Consider the following 17,195-nt stretch of genomic DNA (forward strand, 5'->3'; position numbering starts at 1 on the left):
GAGGTGAAAAAAACCCACAGAGCACAGTCCTTTGTATTTGCTTTCTTTGTATCTTTCTTTCTTTTTTCTTTCCTTCAGTTTGAGAATTTTTACTGATTTGCTATCTTAAATGTATTTCTTAGTTTCGTTCTTTTTCAATCAAAAAAGTACCAATTTGCTAACTTACATTTCTTTCTTTCTTTCTGTCATAATTTCGAAAAGTTCATCAACTTAGTAGCACTTAATATTAACCTAAATCCTTATCTGCAGTACAAAATCATTTAGCATGCCTGCAGATATCTTTATATATATATATATATATATATATATATATATATATATATATATATATATATATATAACTTTTCATACTTCTTACTCATTTTGCTTCAGAACACTATATTGTTTTTTAGGTTGCTCAGCTCTTTGTTCTAAACGAAAGTCTAAAGGAATGCCAGAGATTTGGATAGTCCACATCTCTTTCTTCTGTAACAGCTGGCTGTGAAGGGAAAAAAAAACGTAAAAAAAAAAGTGTCTGGAGGGATGATACTTGTGAAAACAATGCTCCGATCCTTGGAGCTTCACCTTCCATTGATAGGCCAGAAAGGGACGTTTGTATTTCTAAATTAAGTTTCTGCCTCCTTTTATTGGGCTGCGTGTTCCTGAGGCCGCTGCGTAAAAGGCCTTTTGAAAGTAGGGTTTTAACACACAATTGGATTACAGCGCGGCGAAGCACTCGGTGAGAATGCAGCGGACTGAGGCAGAGGACCTGCGAGAGGTACAGATGGTTTAGTGCATGCATAATCAAACAGGCCAGGCAGGATGTGTGTGTGTGTGTGTGTGTGTGTGTGTGTGCAGGCCTCTGAAACTCCTCCAGCCTGGCCTGGGAGGCTGAGAGAGACAGGGGGTCTGAGAGCCTCAAGCCAGGGGCTATAACACTCCAACACAGCGGCTCTAATGATCTAATTAGGGAATCAACTCGCTGACTAATTCAGCAAGCACCAAGACATCATATCCCTAGTGCACTTGTGCGCTGGTGCTTGCAGCCTGTGCTCTGGTGAGGAGCTTGTTGCGTAGATGGAGATGGGGCTGGTTAAGGATTTATCAGAAGTACAGAGACTCATATACATCAGTCAACACAAGAGCTGGGAACATTGTGACCCGGGAACTCTTTTTAACTGCCGTGTGAGAACAAAATTAAGTGTAGACAGGGACTATTCCTCCTGTGTCTTTCAGTCTGTAGCAGAAAGAGTGGCTTGTTATGCACTTGTATGGGGGGGGGGGACCATGAACAGGCCTGTTTATGCATCTATTTAGTCGTTTGTTGTTTAGTGTCTTTTTTTGTGTTTATTTCAAGCGGGAGGCTTTTTTTTTCACCCTCTTAGTCTCTCAGAGGGCCCTCAACAGGGGGTAAATGCAGATGAGACACACTAGGTCTGGGTCTCACGCCTCATTTGCATTTTTAATTAGCGATGGGCAGTGTGTGTGAGAGCACTTGGTTTGTGGAGACTGTGTGAAAGTAGTTCCATGCACACACCCAGCGCCCAGCCCCTGCCCCCCCGCGCCACCACGCTGCTTTCACTTATCTCTGGGCTGTTGCTGGGGGGATGCGGCCTTTTTGTGCGCTCGGCCCGCTCTCCAGATTGCCTTTGTTTTAAGCTGTTGATGCAGACGGCAGCGCTGGGATGAATGCAAACAAGTCCTTAAATTGTTTACTTTGTCTAGGAAGGGATGGTGGAAGGGATGGATAAACTTTTTCCCCCCTTGTCTATTTTTTTCTGAGTGTTTTTCATGTGGTACACCCTCTTTTGTTCACTTTATCTGCATTTTTCTCCAATTGTGTTTTAAATCACCTATATCATCGCCTTTTCTATTCATTGGCTGTGCATCATTGATTTATGGATAATGGGACCATTGAATGTCTTTGAAAACGAGGTGAAATTGGCTTTTCTGCTTAGCAATCATGTATACAGATCTTTACGCTAGGAATTAAACATCGAGCCAACTCAAAAGCTTATTTTTATTTGTCTGTACCTCTAGCCCTAAGGTTTTTTTCCCCCCCTAAATCTTTAAAGACAAACATTGTAAAAGTAACTTTTTTTTATATACCTTTTTTGAAATACTCTGTTGTTACTGTGAATCACATTTTTGCTGTCTCTTTCTCTGGCGAGCCCTTACACCCTGAGTCACTGCAGACCTTTCTCTTCGAGTGGATATCTGCAATATTTCTCTCCCACGGACAATTTTATCCGCAGTGCGAGATCAATACTCACCCCTGCATCTAAATCATGCATGGGGGGTTGGGGGTGGGTCTGGTTCCTTGAGATTTTTGGCTGCAGTAAAAACCATTAAAGAGACAGCATCGGGACCGGGGTGGTTCTTCAGAAAGTCCCTGTAATGCATCTTTGCTTATCGTTGCTCTTGCAGCTAATGGTGCTGTTAACCAGCACTTGTTGGGAGAAGATTTCTCTCATCAAATTTATAGGGCTTTTTTATGAGAGATGCAGCACTTCCAGGTCTGGAGGGTTCTCCATCCAGGCTTATTTCCATAAGTGCTGTGACTGCCAGTAGATCAGCCACCCCTCTCTCACTCTCTCTCTCTCTCTCTCTCTCTCTCTCTCTCTCTCTCTGGCTTCAGCTTTTGCCAACAGGACGGCGGCTAGACTTCCGATCAGCGACTACAATGTTTTTGCTTGCTTGTGTGTCAGATATGCTGAGACATTTATTCACAAAACATAAATCTCTCCAGAGAAGGAGAGAACAAACTGGCAGAGAGGGAATACAGTTAAGAACACAGTTGCTTTGGTCTCTGATCATTCAGTGCAACATCACTGTGGAACTGAATGGACAAATCAGTTAGCGTGTCATTATAAGCTACCTCCTTTAACTTGAGCAACAGTTTGAGCTATACATAACTCTACATAACTCTGATTTATAACTCTAACATATACTCTACATAACTCAAATTTATAACTAACATATATGCTACATAACTCTAATTTATAACTAACATATACTCTACATAACTCAAATTTATAACTAACATATATGCTACATAACTCTAATTTATAACTAACATATACTCTACATAACTCACATTTATAACTAACATATACTCTACATAACTCAAATTTATAACTAACATACTCTACATAACTCAAATTTATAACTCTAACATATACTCTACATAACTCAAATTTATAACTAACATATACTCTACATAACTCAAATTTATAACTAACATATATGCTACATAACTCTAATTTATAACTAACATATATGCTACATAACTCTAATTTATAACTAACATATACTCTACATAACTCAAATTTATAACTAACATATATGCTACATAACTCTAATTTATAACTCTAATATATACTCTACGTAGCTCTAATTTATAACTCTAATTTATAACTCTAACATATACTCTACATAACTCTCATTTATAATTAACATACACTACATAACTCAAATTTATAACTAACATATACTCTACATAACTCAAATTTATAACTCTAACATAGATGGGAGTCCAAGGTCAGAATCACATGTAACTGAGACATGCCTCTGTTTTCAGCAAACTCTGCCCTGCTTCCTAAAACTCACCAAATAGCACTTAAGTCTGTAGTTATGTCTGATTTTCAAAATACCGATGCACTTCTCTCCTCACTATGTGCTCGTAACTCAACTCCTCTGGTGCTCACTGTATGTGAGTCTGTCTGTAAGCTGAGCGAAGGGTCTTTACACTTTATCTGTGGCTAATAGTTCTACATACATTTGAAAATATGTGCACAGTAATCATTATAGAGTGGCACATTAAAATGCCAGGCTGACTGTTTTAGGACTGTCCTCATTCTAATTCTCTCTCTCTCTCTGTCTCTCTCTCTTTCTTACTGTACAGAAACTGCGCAGTCTGAAAGTCCAAACCAGCCCAGTGAAGGGGACGTTAAGGACCAGCCAGAAAATGGTGAGTGTCTGTGTCACATGTGCAGCCATAGAAAGGAGATGCCATAAATTCTATACATCCTCTCTCATAATCTTTTTTTCCTCACCAACAAGGTATGTAACCTTGAACTGTTCCACAGTTTTCCACCGCAAAAGAGCCAGTCCTCTGGCAAAGTGCTGCTTGTGTAGAGCCAAGAACAGTCAAATTGATACAACAATGAAGAATCGTTGCTCTGAAAAAGAAACAGCTGTTTGATTATCAATTGCAATGAAGTGAATGTGGAGCTTTATTGCTAAAGCTAATACTACCTGGACTTCATCTGGGCATCGACACAGAATAAAGAAGTCAAATCTCCCTTCTTTCTTACATTGGTGTGAAGTACAGATGTTGAAGAATTTGACACTGGAGGGTCAAACATAGTCATGGGTGGAAATGTGGGCCAGTTCTTTAAAACATAAAAAAACTAGTTCTCTGTAGCATGACCAACACAGCCATTGTACCAGTGGGAAAGGGCTTCATATCAATCCCGTCTTTGTCACGATGAGTGAACAGTGTAAGGCAAAACCTAATTAGCATCACTTCAGTTACTCATCTCACTAACATAACTTTGTTAACCTCAGTGAGGTGACGCGTGCTCAATGAAGTACTTTTAGTATAGATTTTAAGATCTCAACTTGGTCTCATTTTGGGCTACACAAAACTCACTAACTGCTCAGGGCTAAAGCTATAAGCCAATGGGAGGCACTAATTATTAAGAATATTGTATCTGTAGGGAATGTGTGCTTTTGGGATGAGTGTTTGTGTGTCCAGGCACTATCTTTATTTCACTATCTTTATCTAAAAATGTTTATTGTCATATTATTATTATTATTCATGGTGCTAACGCTGGTCAATTGTGATGATGTGGTTCCACTTACTATTTAGTACACTAATATGAAGACATTTTAGCTGAGAGACTAAACTGTGCCTTACAATACAGAGGTTTGAGGTTACAAACTCAAATCAGGGTGTACACACACTTTACTGACCGCCCTGCTCCAACTCATCAGCTAATGAAGCACCTGAGTCATCAAACTAAAATGTTCAATCTTCTGAACCGAACGTAGAAAACAGCACCGTGATTAAATAAAGCAGAGCGAAAGATCAGAGCACTTATCCTGCCGTGATCTATAAGATCTCCGCGCACGTTTCCCCGACCCTGGACTATAAAGCGCTCGCTTAAAGATTGCTGTGCGTAGGTCCAGTCTGGTCCGTACAGCTGTTTCTGTGTGCTTGTGTATGTTGGCCCTGCGTGTCCTGTGGCTGCTGTTTACTCTGATTAGAGCATGCACACAGATGAGTTGCGTGTTCAGCTCTCTCACCACATATGCAGATGACCTCCTTCTCCTCATCTATTTGTGTTAGGCAGGATTTTCTCTTTGTCGTTCACTTGCGCACATTCCCTTTCTCTTCTGAAAGTCTAAACACCGCTTTTATTTATTTGTCTGTTTGATTTGTCCCATTACAAATCATGCAAATCCCTTTCATCTGCAGTTTGTCACTGTGGGCGGTGTATTCGTGACCAGCCATTCCCAGTGTCTGTTAAACAGCATTCACAACTGTACGGTGGAGACACTTTAATACTCGTCAAATTCCTTTAAAAGTAATGTTCTTATTTTAGAATGATAATAACTTGTAGCCTCAAATCTCAAGGGTCCTGAGCTGTTTTGCATGAGCTCCTTTGGTTTGCATGGGTTTCCTCCGGGTTCTCCGGTTTCCTCCCAGTGGGTGTTTGTGTGCATGGTGATGTAACATCTGGGGGAATTCATATTCTTCTAGCATGCAGGATTCACGCCGGTTTTACCACAAACCTGGCCAGGACAAATTGGTTCAAGAATAATAATAATAATAATAATAATAATGATGATGATGATGATGATGATGGACAAATACATGATGTGATATAGCCATGAATAAGAGTAATAAAACAGAAAAATGTCTATAAAATAAAATTAGTGAGGGTAAATTAAAACAGAAGAAATGTTGTTTTTTTTTTTAAATATACATCTTATATCTTTATTGAGGAAAACTGCAGACAACACATATTTAAAACCAATCCCAAATCACTTCCTGTTTGCTGTATAGTCTTTATATGTGGGAAACAGAAAGAGAGCAACTCCAATAACTGTAGATGGATCATACTGAATGTGACTTATAGTTTTTTTCTGTGTACATTATTAAAAAGAAAATGTAAAAATTAAATATACCATAAATTACACATTTATTCAGAGCTTGTTTTTTTGTTACACCAAATATTTTGGCCATAAGGTTTCAGAATCGCGTTTCAAGACTTACATCAGATGACTCAAAGTAAAACATGATATCTTAAACATTTGAACATATTGTTGTTTAAATGAAATATTCTATCATTATTTTCTAGTATTTGATATATGATAGTGACATTGATTCGGCCATCCCTGGTCAGGACTGACCCTATGACCTGCTGGTGACTTTAGCCTGCCACTCCCTCCCCCTAATCCACCAAACACCACAACTCCCCCGATCCCCCACCCCCCGCCACCGCCACCACCACCACCACCACCGCCAACCCCGCCCTCTGTTGCTCTCATTCTCTCTCAGGGAAAAGTGTGATTGCACTATTTCAGATGTTTTTATCTCTCCTAAACCTTGTCCTAGTACACCGTGCTACGTGCATTTTCACTCAGCAGAGTGGTGTGCTTCAGGGTCAGGAGCAGTCATTATACAACCCACAGGCCATTAGATAAGACCAGAGGATATCCCTTCTCCCATGTTTTCCACCATACACAGCGTGTGAGAGAGACGGACAGAGAGAGAGAGAGAGAGAGACGGACAGAGAGAGAGAGAGACAGGCTAGGAAAGACAAAAGACAGGTGGTGTTAAAAGTGTAAGGAGAAACAGGTAGAATAAAGTTTCTCTTGAAAGTAACAGGAAGTAGTGGAACGGCATCAATATCCACCTGTGTGTGCAATCTAGTGTTACTCTGCTGTGTGTGTGTGTGTGTGTGTGTGTGTGTGTGTGTGTGTGTGTGACTACAGGCAGTTAGAACCCTGTTGCTGTTGCTGTAAGAGTGTTGTTTAGGTCTCAGTGCTGCTGTGAAAGACAAACCATGGCTCCTCCTGGTGTGCATGTGTATGTGTGTGTATGTGTGTGTATGTGTGTGTGCATGTGTATGTATGCATGTGTGTGTGTGTGTGTATGTATGTGTGTGTGCATGTGTATGTATGTGTGTGTGTGTGTGTGTGTGTGTGTGTGTGTGTGCATGTGTATGTATGTGTGTGTGTGTGTGTGTGTATGTGTATGTGTAAGTGTGCGTGTGTGTGTGTATGTGTAAGTGTGTGTGTGTGTGTGTGTGTTTGTGTGTGTGTGGAGTGCAATAGTGGACACAGCTGGGAGTGATTATCCATGTTGAGATATAGAGGCCTGGCCCCTTCCCTTGCCCCCTACCTCCCTATACGAGGCACTCATGGTAATGGCCTCAGTGAACTTAACTGTACATATGCACTCTATACTGGAACTCCAGTGATGGAAGCACTCTCTCTCTCTCTCTCTCTCTCTCTCTCTCTCTCTCTCTCTCTCTTGCTCATGTTTTCTCAGCTCCATTGCGTCATCCGTCTGTTTTCCAAGTAATTGTGCGCTTCACTTCTGCCCTGTATTATTGTTGTTACAGTATGTACAGCTGCATGGAAACTTTGACTCTCTCTCTCTCTCTCCTTCTCTCTCTCTCTCTCTCTCTCTCTCTCTCTCTCTTTCTCTCTCTCTCTCACTCTTGCTCTCTCTCTCTCTCTCTCTCTACTTTTGCTTGTTCTATCTTTTTAATCTTTCTTGATGCTTTTCTGTGCCTTTATCCAATCACATACATGTCCACCACCTTCCTTTCACTCATAGACCCCAAGCTTCTCGAGTGTGAGGCGCATCAGTGCAGCAGTGCTCTCTGGAGGCACAGGCTTCTAGATAGTGTCAGCACTTTCTCTCCCAATGAGCCGCGAATATCCCTTGCCGCGTGCTCCGTTTTTTTTTCCCTTCTTTTTTTCTTTATAATTCCCCTCATCCACATGTTGTACATCTCTATATCAGGGCCGTCATTGCCAAACTGTTTCCTGTTGAGGGCTTTTTATGGCTTTTGTCACCACCAAGCAGCACAAAAGCGGCGTTTAATAACTACATCAGCTCTTTTCATGATTCTTCTTGTGGCTTCCTGTCTGCCGTACAAGAGGAGAAAGTGCTCCAGGTGTTGATTTAGCAAGTCCTGGTGTTCTGTGTCTGTCATCTTTACTCATTTATTTTAAATCTCTTATTTGTGTCGTTGAGATTTTGTTGATTTGAACAGGCAGTGCAGAATACTTTTTATTGGTTATGTTTACACGCAAAGATTTTCATCAGGCCAAAACTCATTCCATGACAGATTGCTGTTTATAAATTTCCCCGCCAAAGTACGCATTCTGAAATTCTCCATGTACAGTATATAACGTCCCATGATCCAAATCAAATCCATGTGAACGAAAGGAACAGTGATTGGCGTCATTATAACTATAACATTGAGAGGTTAGTGATTAGTAAACAATAGCTCAACTGTAACCATAACAGCAATGTTACCGGTTCTAGTTAACTAATCAGCCTAGGTTTCTATCTGTATAAATCTCAGTTTAACTCTGGTGATGAAGAGAAGAGGAGCTGCTTGTGCAACTTGACTGTACAGTATGTAGCCACAGTTAAACTGGGACGTCACTTTGCATACTGGCAAATGTCCAAGCTGTCCGAATGGCCACATTCTTATTTTTAGTTATAGTGCAACGCTGTGATAATGACAGCGAAATATTTGCAATTCACCAAGTCATAAATCCCATTTGTTTTCATGTTTTCTTTTCATTTGTTTTGTCCTTCATGTTTTTCTCACTTGTCCCTCAATTTGTGACCTGATTAGTCAGGAGGTTAAATAAATGTTTAGTTTTTTTTAAAGCATTTGACGTCACTCTGTGCTTTCCTGAAAAACTGAAGTTTTTCAACTTTGGAAACTTTGCTTTGACCAAAAAATGGCAACGTCAGCTCTTTTTAAAAGCGGCCACATTCCTCACATCTTGCAGCAACTTCCCTTAAGGTTACTAGGATTACTATATATCAAATATATTTGACTGGAAAGTGTTACAGAAAGGAGTTGTCAATGGATGAGCTAAACATAAAGTCTATAAAATCTAGACTCTGTAAAACAAAGTAGTTAGACATTAGCTATATAGGCTATGGGGCTAAAAGAGACTAGAGCTTCAGGGCTTCAGGAGGGATCTGTTTGGGGGAAGGACCACCAGGATAACCATAACAGCTGATTGTGCAGTATGAGTAAATAAAGTGTGTAAAATCAGAGTGTGTGCCTGTGTGTGGGACGCTTCAGTGGTCGGCAGCAGTCGGAGGACAGGGACCGAGGTGTGGGTCAGCTGCTCTCTGGTCAATATTCACAGTAACTGGGGCTGCGGAGCACCAGCTGGCCCTCAGAGAGCATGTCTTAGCCAGAGTCATCACACCTGCTCATCTTACTCTCTGACACACACACGCACAATTTACACTTCCTCTTTCTCCTTATACTGCCCCTTCTCAGGGCCCCTTCAAAAAGAACTCTCTCTCTCTCATGCTCTCTGTGTGTGTGTGTGTGTGTGTGTGTGTGTGTGTGTGTGTGTGTGTGTGTTTCCACTGAGAGACTGTCCCACGCTCAGGGGATCTGCTCCAGATGTGACCTACCCTCCATGTCACCCTAAACACTCCCTCCGTCCGTCCCCATAACTTTCTCGTGACCGTGTGTGTGAGATGTATATGTCAAGATTAATTATATAATACATTGATAAGTATTGAACATATACAGTGTAACTTATCAGTGCCTTGGAAATTGCCAGACTCCTCTGGGACTCCTACAAACAATATAGTTTTGTGTCATACTGGGGCTGGCAAAGTAAATTTCACTCTTTGGATACTATTGAGATGGACATCAAATTTACTAAAATGAAAAAGCTCATTTGAATGTTTGATGTTCCCACATTTTACTTTTAGTCACAAAAACTACTGAATTACAGATCTAATGTCTGAAGAATTGGCTCAGAATAAATGCATGTCAAATGTGGCAAACTCTATTTACATTTTCATTTGAATGATGTATCAATTAAGTATGAAAGAATGCATCCACGTCCAGGAACAGGACATTTAATGTAGTGGAACTTTCACAAGACAATTTAGTACCTGTTATCACTTGCATTATAATAGCTATAAACAATCGTTCTTTCACCAGCCGTTTTTTTTTTCTCTTTCTTGACATTTATAAGACAAAAAATTGGACCTTGTTGTTTTGCCAAGAAACCGCAAACCGTGCAAGAATTTCTTGTATCAGAAAACTTAAAGGAATGGCTCTACCTCTGACTTTACAAAGCACTGACACTGTAGAGTGCTTCCAAAAACCTAAAAGTAAGAAATAAAACACAATATAACCGGGTGCTGTTATAGGAAAGGAATCAACAACGTGGTGGTGTGATTATTGTGAAACAAATATGGAACATTAACATTTCTGATAAAATTTGAGGTTGCCTTCTTGTGATTTTCTTCCAAAATCGCTCAAAAAGGGACACAATTTCTTCCCTTTCAGAATGTATGCACTACAAACAGAAAGTGTAGCACTATTGCTAATGCGCACTCTAGCAGTATAACATTTATTAATTTGTATTCATATACAAATAACAAGTTGAATGCAGTTCTTAAATGAAGGTGACAGTCCTAGTGTGTAGTGTACTTGTGGACACAGATTGTCTATTATGTTTTCTCATAGTATAGGTACTTTTACAGAGGTATTGCTTTCATATTGTTTAGCACTGTGTCTTATCAATGCCAGAACCAATCATCATCATTTTTGATGGTATAAAATAATATAAACTGTTATCTAAATAATATGCATACTACAGAAATATTATATTAGAAATATTCTGTTTTTTTCATGCTATTATGTGTATATGGTGCCAATCCTGGAGAGACAGACCACAGCAGAGCCATATTTCCCTAGTCTAATACAACTGTTTCAGCAGGATTAGTAATAGCTGATGAGTTAACTCGTGTGTTAGAGCAGGAGAGAGTAACACAAGTATTCCTGGGATCTATATTGTAGTGTATGTTGTATTAATGCGGTGTCTTCCTCTTTCCTAGGACATCTGGGCTTCCAGGACAGTTTCGTCACATCAGGTGTCTTCACCGTCTCCGAACTTGTCCGAGTCTCGCAGAGTAAGCGCTTTTGTCGCATTTCACCATGTGATGTTTGAATGATTAGACTTTCACTGAAGTCAGTGAGTTCAGTCAGACACGATAGACAGGGAAACCATGCATTGAAAAGGAAACCAGCATTGAAAAGGAGAACCCTTTAGATATACTTGATCATTTCTAATATATTTGTGTCATTTGTAAATAAACATAGTCTTCCGTTTTAAGGCCTGGGTTTATGAAGGTCTTGGCTATGGTTTAGCCATTTCTTCTAGAAGCTAACTAACAGGACACAATCATGATACTTAAAGTCTCAGGAAATATATAAGGAATTAAACATGACAGGGTGTGCTGTTATGGGAAAAGAATCAACATCTGTGTGGTGTGATGCCATTACCACCCCACAGTTGATTACGTAACAAGAATAACACATCTAGAAGTGCAATTTGTTATTATTTTTATTAAAGAACGAGAGTCCAGAGTCTTGAGTGGCACAGGTCATCTGAGTGGCATTCGTCCTAGCATGTAGCGATCACATGTTTGATGATGCCATGGCCATTTGTGGCTGGGAGCCAGCAGAGCAAAATTGCCTGTGGGAGGGGTAGCATTCTCTCTCCATGGGCAAATCACAGTGACGCAAGCCAATCATGGGTTCATATATGTGGATGATGTTATGCTAGTTGTTTTTTTTTAAGTAAATCTATTTATAGTCATGTTTATTGTTATAGAACATCCACGAAAACAAGTTAGTCACCATGTTGGAAAACTTTAGCTCTTTACCTTTACCTCTAACTGTTACAAAGCACTGACATTGGAGACTCCTTCCAAAAATGTTAAATAAACGTCTCCTTACACAACATCAACAATTACACGTTTTTATCCATCCGTGTGGAATGTAAAACATACGTTCTCCTGTGTACATTGCAGCCAACACTATTGTGAAAGGCTGTACAACTATATAAAATTAAGTAACACCTTCTGACCAATCAGAATCAGGAATTCAAGAGCACTGTTGAATCAAGTAAAAATATTAAAAGTGTTTGTTTGATACCAAAATTGTTGCATTTATATATAACATAAGATCAGATAATACTTTATTAATCCACAGATAGAGAAATTAGGGATTCAGCTTGAATGAACCGATAACTGTTTGGACACGAGTACATTTTCGAATAAACATGCTTGATTGACATCCCAGCCATAATGTTGCAAGTGTGGGGAATCAGGATTGTACAATGCTACATGTAAGAACCTGGTGAAATATAAAACCGCCCTCTAGGTTTACTTTCACTCACTACGTTGCTATTTGCTAATACTTGAAGAGATCTTTCAAGTGTGAGCTTGAACTTGAACTATTTTTAATAAGGGCCCTGTGAGAGGGACAAGCGAAATCAGAGCCGTCCATGTTAAATCGACTGGAATGAAGTTCTGGAAAAAGTCCGCGTATATCTCTCTATCCCTCAGTCATTCCATGTCCAATTTCTTTTGCTTCTCGTTAATCCTTGGCTGTATTTGCAGATGTCTCAATAATGCCATCTTGACTTTTATGCACTTTCACATTTCTTTCTTGTTTGATCCGCTCGAGCATGGCATCTACTGTTGCACTGCTAGAAAATGAAACCATGGCTAAATATAGTTTTCTGCTTAAATAAAAAAGAAAGAAAGAAAAACAATGTTAGTTTACATCACAGCTTTGCACTCTTTGACATAAAGGGGCACCTTAAATTATTCAGCTATGATGTTATATAAATGAATAATGTTGTTATTATTATCATCACTATATTTATTATTATTCAGCAGCAACAATTGGGATCCAAGTACTCTTTGTGGCACTAATAGACTTTTTCCACATTCAATATACAGTAAAATGTTCACAGCAATACAGTCTGGACTACATACACACCAGATATCTTATTGATCTGAGGTTGCTAATCTTATCTTACGGCTGTTGGATTCTAATTCATTGCTGACACTGGAGTTTTATATGAGTTTTAGATCATCTTACAAATCCTATTGGGATTCTTCATAAAGAAAAGTTTGCAGACATATAGTATAGATAGAAAATAAATGAGTATAAGAAATTTCTTAAATTTAAACTATTGTTGTATGAGGAGAGAGGGAGCCCACCTATTGCCTAAAGTTTGACAAATCAATATGATGCCATTCGCTTGTGCTACTGGCATTATTATTTTTGTTGTTGAAAGAAGTTAACACTAAATTGATTCATTGAAACCTAATTTAGTTGATGATTCTAATTTGTAAACATATATATTTGTTAAATGGCAGAACATTTGGTTCAAAAGCAATAAAGGTATTGCTTACTAATGACTTACTACACTTTCTTGCTGCATAATGTCTTTACTGTAGAAAAATCATCATAGTTATATCCCAGAACTGTATACACTTTCTTTAAAAAAAAAAAAAAAGAAACAAAAAAAACACCCTTGGCTCTACGTTTTCCATGACAGACCAGATAGATAGGATTAAAGTAGGGGAAGACAAGCCCCAAAGAGAAACAAAGAAAGAAAGAGGGGTTGGAGGAATAGGGAAGCATGACCTTTAAAAATTGCAGACGTCTACAGTGGAGAGTGACAGAGCGCAGCGCGATCCATACAGACCTGTCGATTGGCGCTAACAATAGCTGATCCAAACCGCCTGTCAGCACTTACAGGATCCTTCTGATCAAAGGGCCATTGATCCCCAGTGCTCCGTGATCTCATCGTGGGCCCTGCAGTGGGGAAAGAGAGGGGCGCCATGGACCTGGGCACTGAGCCCATGCATGGTGCTTCCCACCCACGGCCTTGTGCATCCTGCCAGCACAAAGACAGCATCTGGAGAGAGGGACAACGTCCGGGTGCCACCACGGCATGGAGGGGGGGGGGGGATTAGCTCAGTGTGTGTGAGCGTATGTGTGTTAGAGAGAGGGAGGTAAGAGACGAGCTTATGATGGCTCAGGAGATGTGGCTGTTTAGACCTGTGTGTGTGTGTGTGTGTGTGTGTGTGTGAAGAGGTCGAGAGAAAGAGAGATATTAGTACGATTAGCACAGTCAGTGCTGCGCTGCATCTGAAGTCCTGGCATATGATTGTAATGAGATTAAGGAATATGCATAATTGATCCAGCTCCACGGAGGCATTGGCTTTTATCCTAACATCTGTGACACGTGGGGAAGAAAGACCAACGCTGGGTGGCATATGCTTGCTGTTCTGTTCGAATCAAAAGTGATTTTTTTTTTTTATATTCATCCCTTCAGTTCCCACCGCCCCACGCCTTTCTCTTTATAGTCCAGTGACCAGTGACATTTATTTATATGGATGTATTTACATTTACTGTGTCACACGGTGCACATTTGGGCTAATTTTAGACTCTTTATATAAGCTGTTCTTAAATTTATATTTCAAAGAGACTTTCAGGCCATTAAAAACATTATAATGAGATATATCAGAAAACAAGTTGCATAACTCCAATAAAAAAAAAAAAAATCAGTCTTTCACCAAATCCTGTCCACCTTCAGCACACTACCTCAAAAATACTGGCTGCTGTTATCAGTCCTCTCTCTAATAGGATCGGTCCCTATGGAGCAGCCTATGTACGCTTGTAAATGTACAAGCTGTAGCGGTATGATGATATGATTGTGTGTGTGTGTGTCTGAGGTAAGATTTCTAGGTTAGAAGGCGCATGAGATACCTTGCACCAGGTTGCACTGAAGCACGGTCTGAGTTACATGTGTGTTTCCTGAGATTTTATTGAAGTGAACAAGGAAGAGGTTGCGCACAGAGATCGCGGCCATTCGGAAGATGAAGGGTGGGGATATTGAATGGACGACAGGCTGCCTTAGCTCTTCCCTGTCTATACTCCCTGACCTTGGCTTTGTGCACCCATTACACAATTCAGTGGCAGCCCAATCGAATCTGCTTCTGTCGATCAATATCCTATTAAAGCACCACAAAAAAAAAAAAGAGGAGGAAGGCTGTGTAGAGGTGCGGGGAGGGTTGGGGGGCAGGGGAATGAAAGTCTCCATAAAGTTAGCGGTTATAGCTACGTTTTTGTAAATGGAACTCCACATAATTGGCCGGTCAATACTAGGCAGGGGTAATTTTAGAGATTGGACCCGCCCTTTCTGAATGCTTTCTCCTCCCCTCGGTCTCTCGCTCTCTCTCTCTCTCTTTCTCTTTCTCTGCTAACATCAAGTGCTTGTTGAATTTCTTGACACACGATTTACTGAGAACAAGTAGCAATCACATTCCTCTCCATACAGCTTCATCTCTTCAGCTTTACTCTGGATTTCTTACCAAACTGTTTCCAAAATCTGCCTTCTTGGAGGCTTTTATATGAAGCAACTTGTTACACAGACAAGCTCAGGTAGACTACAGTAGGAATCCTCAAACTTTTTATAGTCAATGATTCTTTAACTGTTAAAATAACAATAATATACAATAAAGGTTTGGCTGGGTTTTTTTTTACTGAACTTTCCACCTACAGAACCCATTTTTAAACTGTCATTAGTTTCCATGTCACATAATTTATAGGCATGCTAACTTTAATAATAATGCCATAACGAAATGAGAAAATCACGTTCCTCCTGGCTATGTGTCACTGACCCTTGGTTTTCCCTGGACCTCACTGTGAGAACCATGAGACTACAGGATGAGTGTGCAGAGCCTTGCAATCCAGAAAGGCAGAATTTAAGATTTCATTGTGGTTATTCTGGCACAGAAGACACTGCTGAAAAGTTGGCAGGAATTTGGACAGCCCAGGCCTGGCGCAGGGACTCCTGGGATATCCCTGGGCACCACTGCATATGCACAACCATATGACGGAACAGGGAAAAAGAATGAATAATGGAAAAGTCAAAGGGCAGCCATCATCCCCGGCTCCTTTTCAGTCTTGGCCCTGTGGCCGCCTGCGTTGACTGAACCACTGGGAAAGCGGCCACCGCTCAGCCAACTCTGAGCCAAGCATCTGCATGGAAATATACACTCAAAGCTCTAAAAATGATAATGCCGTAGTGACAATCTGCTACAACTGACAAGATGAATTGTGGATAATGACGAGGTAAAGAGCTGTGGATGTGACAAGTAAGCAGTTGCACAGTGAGTACTATATTTATGAAACTTCTAGGACGAGAGGTGATGATCTATGAGTGTTTTCTGCCCTTCATATCCTAATACAGTGCTAACCAATCATCCTCCTCTTCCTCTGCATTCCTGCAGAGCTTCGACCCAAATCTAGGACACCCGATGCAGCTAAGCTTGACAACATGAAGATAATGTTTCAGAGGGTTGAGATGCCGATCTGGTACTATCAATATTAACCTGAAACTGGATCGATACTGAATCGAATCAGTGCAGTTTATGCTGTGAAAATGTGTGACTGACAATGACCTTGTCCGCTGTATGGCCAAAAATATGTGGACACTTGATCATCATACCCCAAAGTGTTGCTACAAAGTCACATGCACACAATTTTATAGGAGGGGTGTCCAATCTTATCCCCAGAGGGCCGGTGTGGGTGCAGATTTTATTTCCAATCAATCAGGAGCTACACTTGATTCCACATGTTTTAATCTTTTGATCTTGGCTTTCAATAGACTGTTGTGGCTTCTGCTTGGTTGGAATGAAAACCTGCACCCACATCCTCCCTGTCTGGATAAGATTGGATACCCCTTCTGAAGCATTAAGATTTTGATTCACTGGAACTAACGGCCCCAAACCTGTTCCAGTATGACAATGCCCCTTGCACAAAGCAAGTTCCATAAAGACATGGTTTGCAAAGGTCGAAGTGGAAGAACTTGAGTTGCTTGAGTTCTAACCTCAAACACACTGAACATCTTTGGGATGAACTGGAACACCGATTGCGCACCATACCTTCTTACTTGACATCAGTGCCAGCTTTACTGATGCTCTCGTGGCTGAATGAGCAAATCCCCACTGCCACGTTCCAAAATCTTGTGGAAAGCCTTCCCAGAAGAATGGAGGCTGTTATAACAGCAAAGGGGACAAACTCCATGCTAATGCCCATGGAATT

General features: G+C 40.4%; 1 protein-coding gene across 2 annotated transcripts in view; it reads left to right on the plus strand.

Moving 5' to 3' along the window:
• The window catches only part of nfia (nuclear factor I/A), a 127,098-nt gene that overhangs the window by 66,979 nt on the left and 42,924 nt on the right, over positions 1-17,195 (plus strand). For both annotated transcript variants that reach the window (XM_053634967.1, XM_053634968.1), the window contains exons 3-4: positions 3,884-3,949; positions 11,120-11,194. In XM_053634967.1, coding sequence (XP_053490942.1) covers positions 3,884-3,949; positions 11,120-11,194 — 141 coding nt within the window. The remainder of the gene's footprint in view (positions 1-3,883; positions 3,950-11,119; positions 11,195-17,195) is intronic.

The sequence above is a fragment of the Ictalurus furcatus genome, chromosome 10 (assembly GCF_023375685.1).
Source record: "Ictalurus furcatus strain D&B chromosome 10, Billie_1.0, whole genome shotgun sequence".
Taxonomy (NCBI): Eukaryota; Metazoa; Chordata; class Actinopteri; order Siluriformes; family Ictaluridae; genus Ictalurus; species Ictalurus furcatus.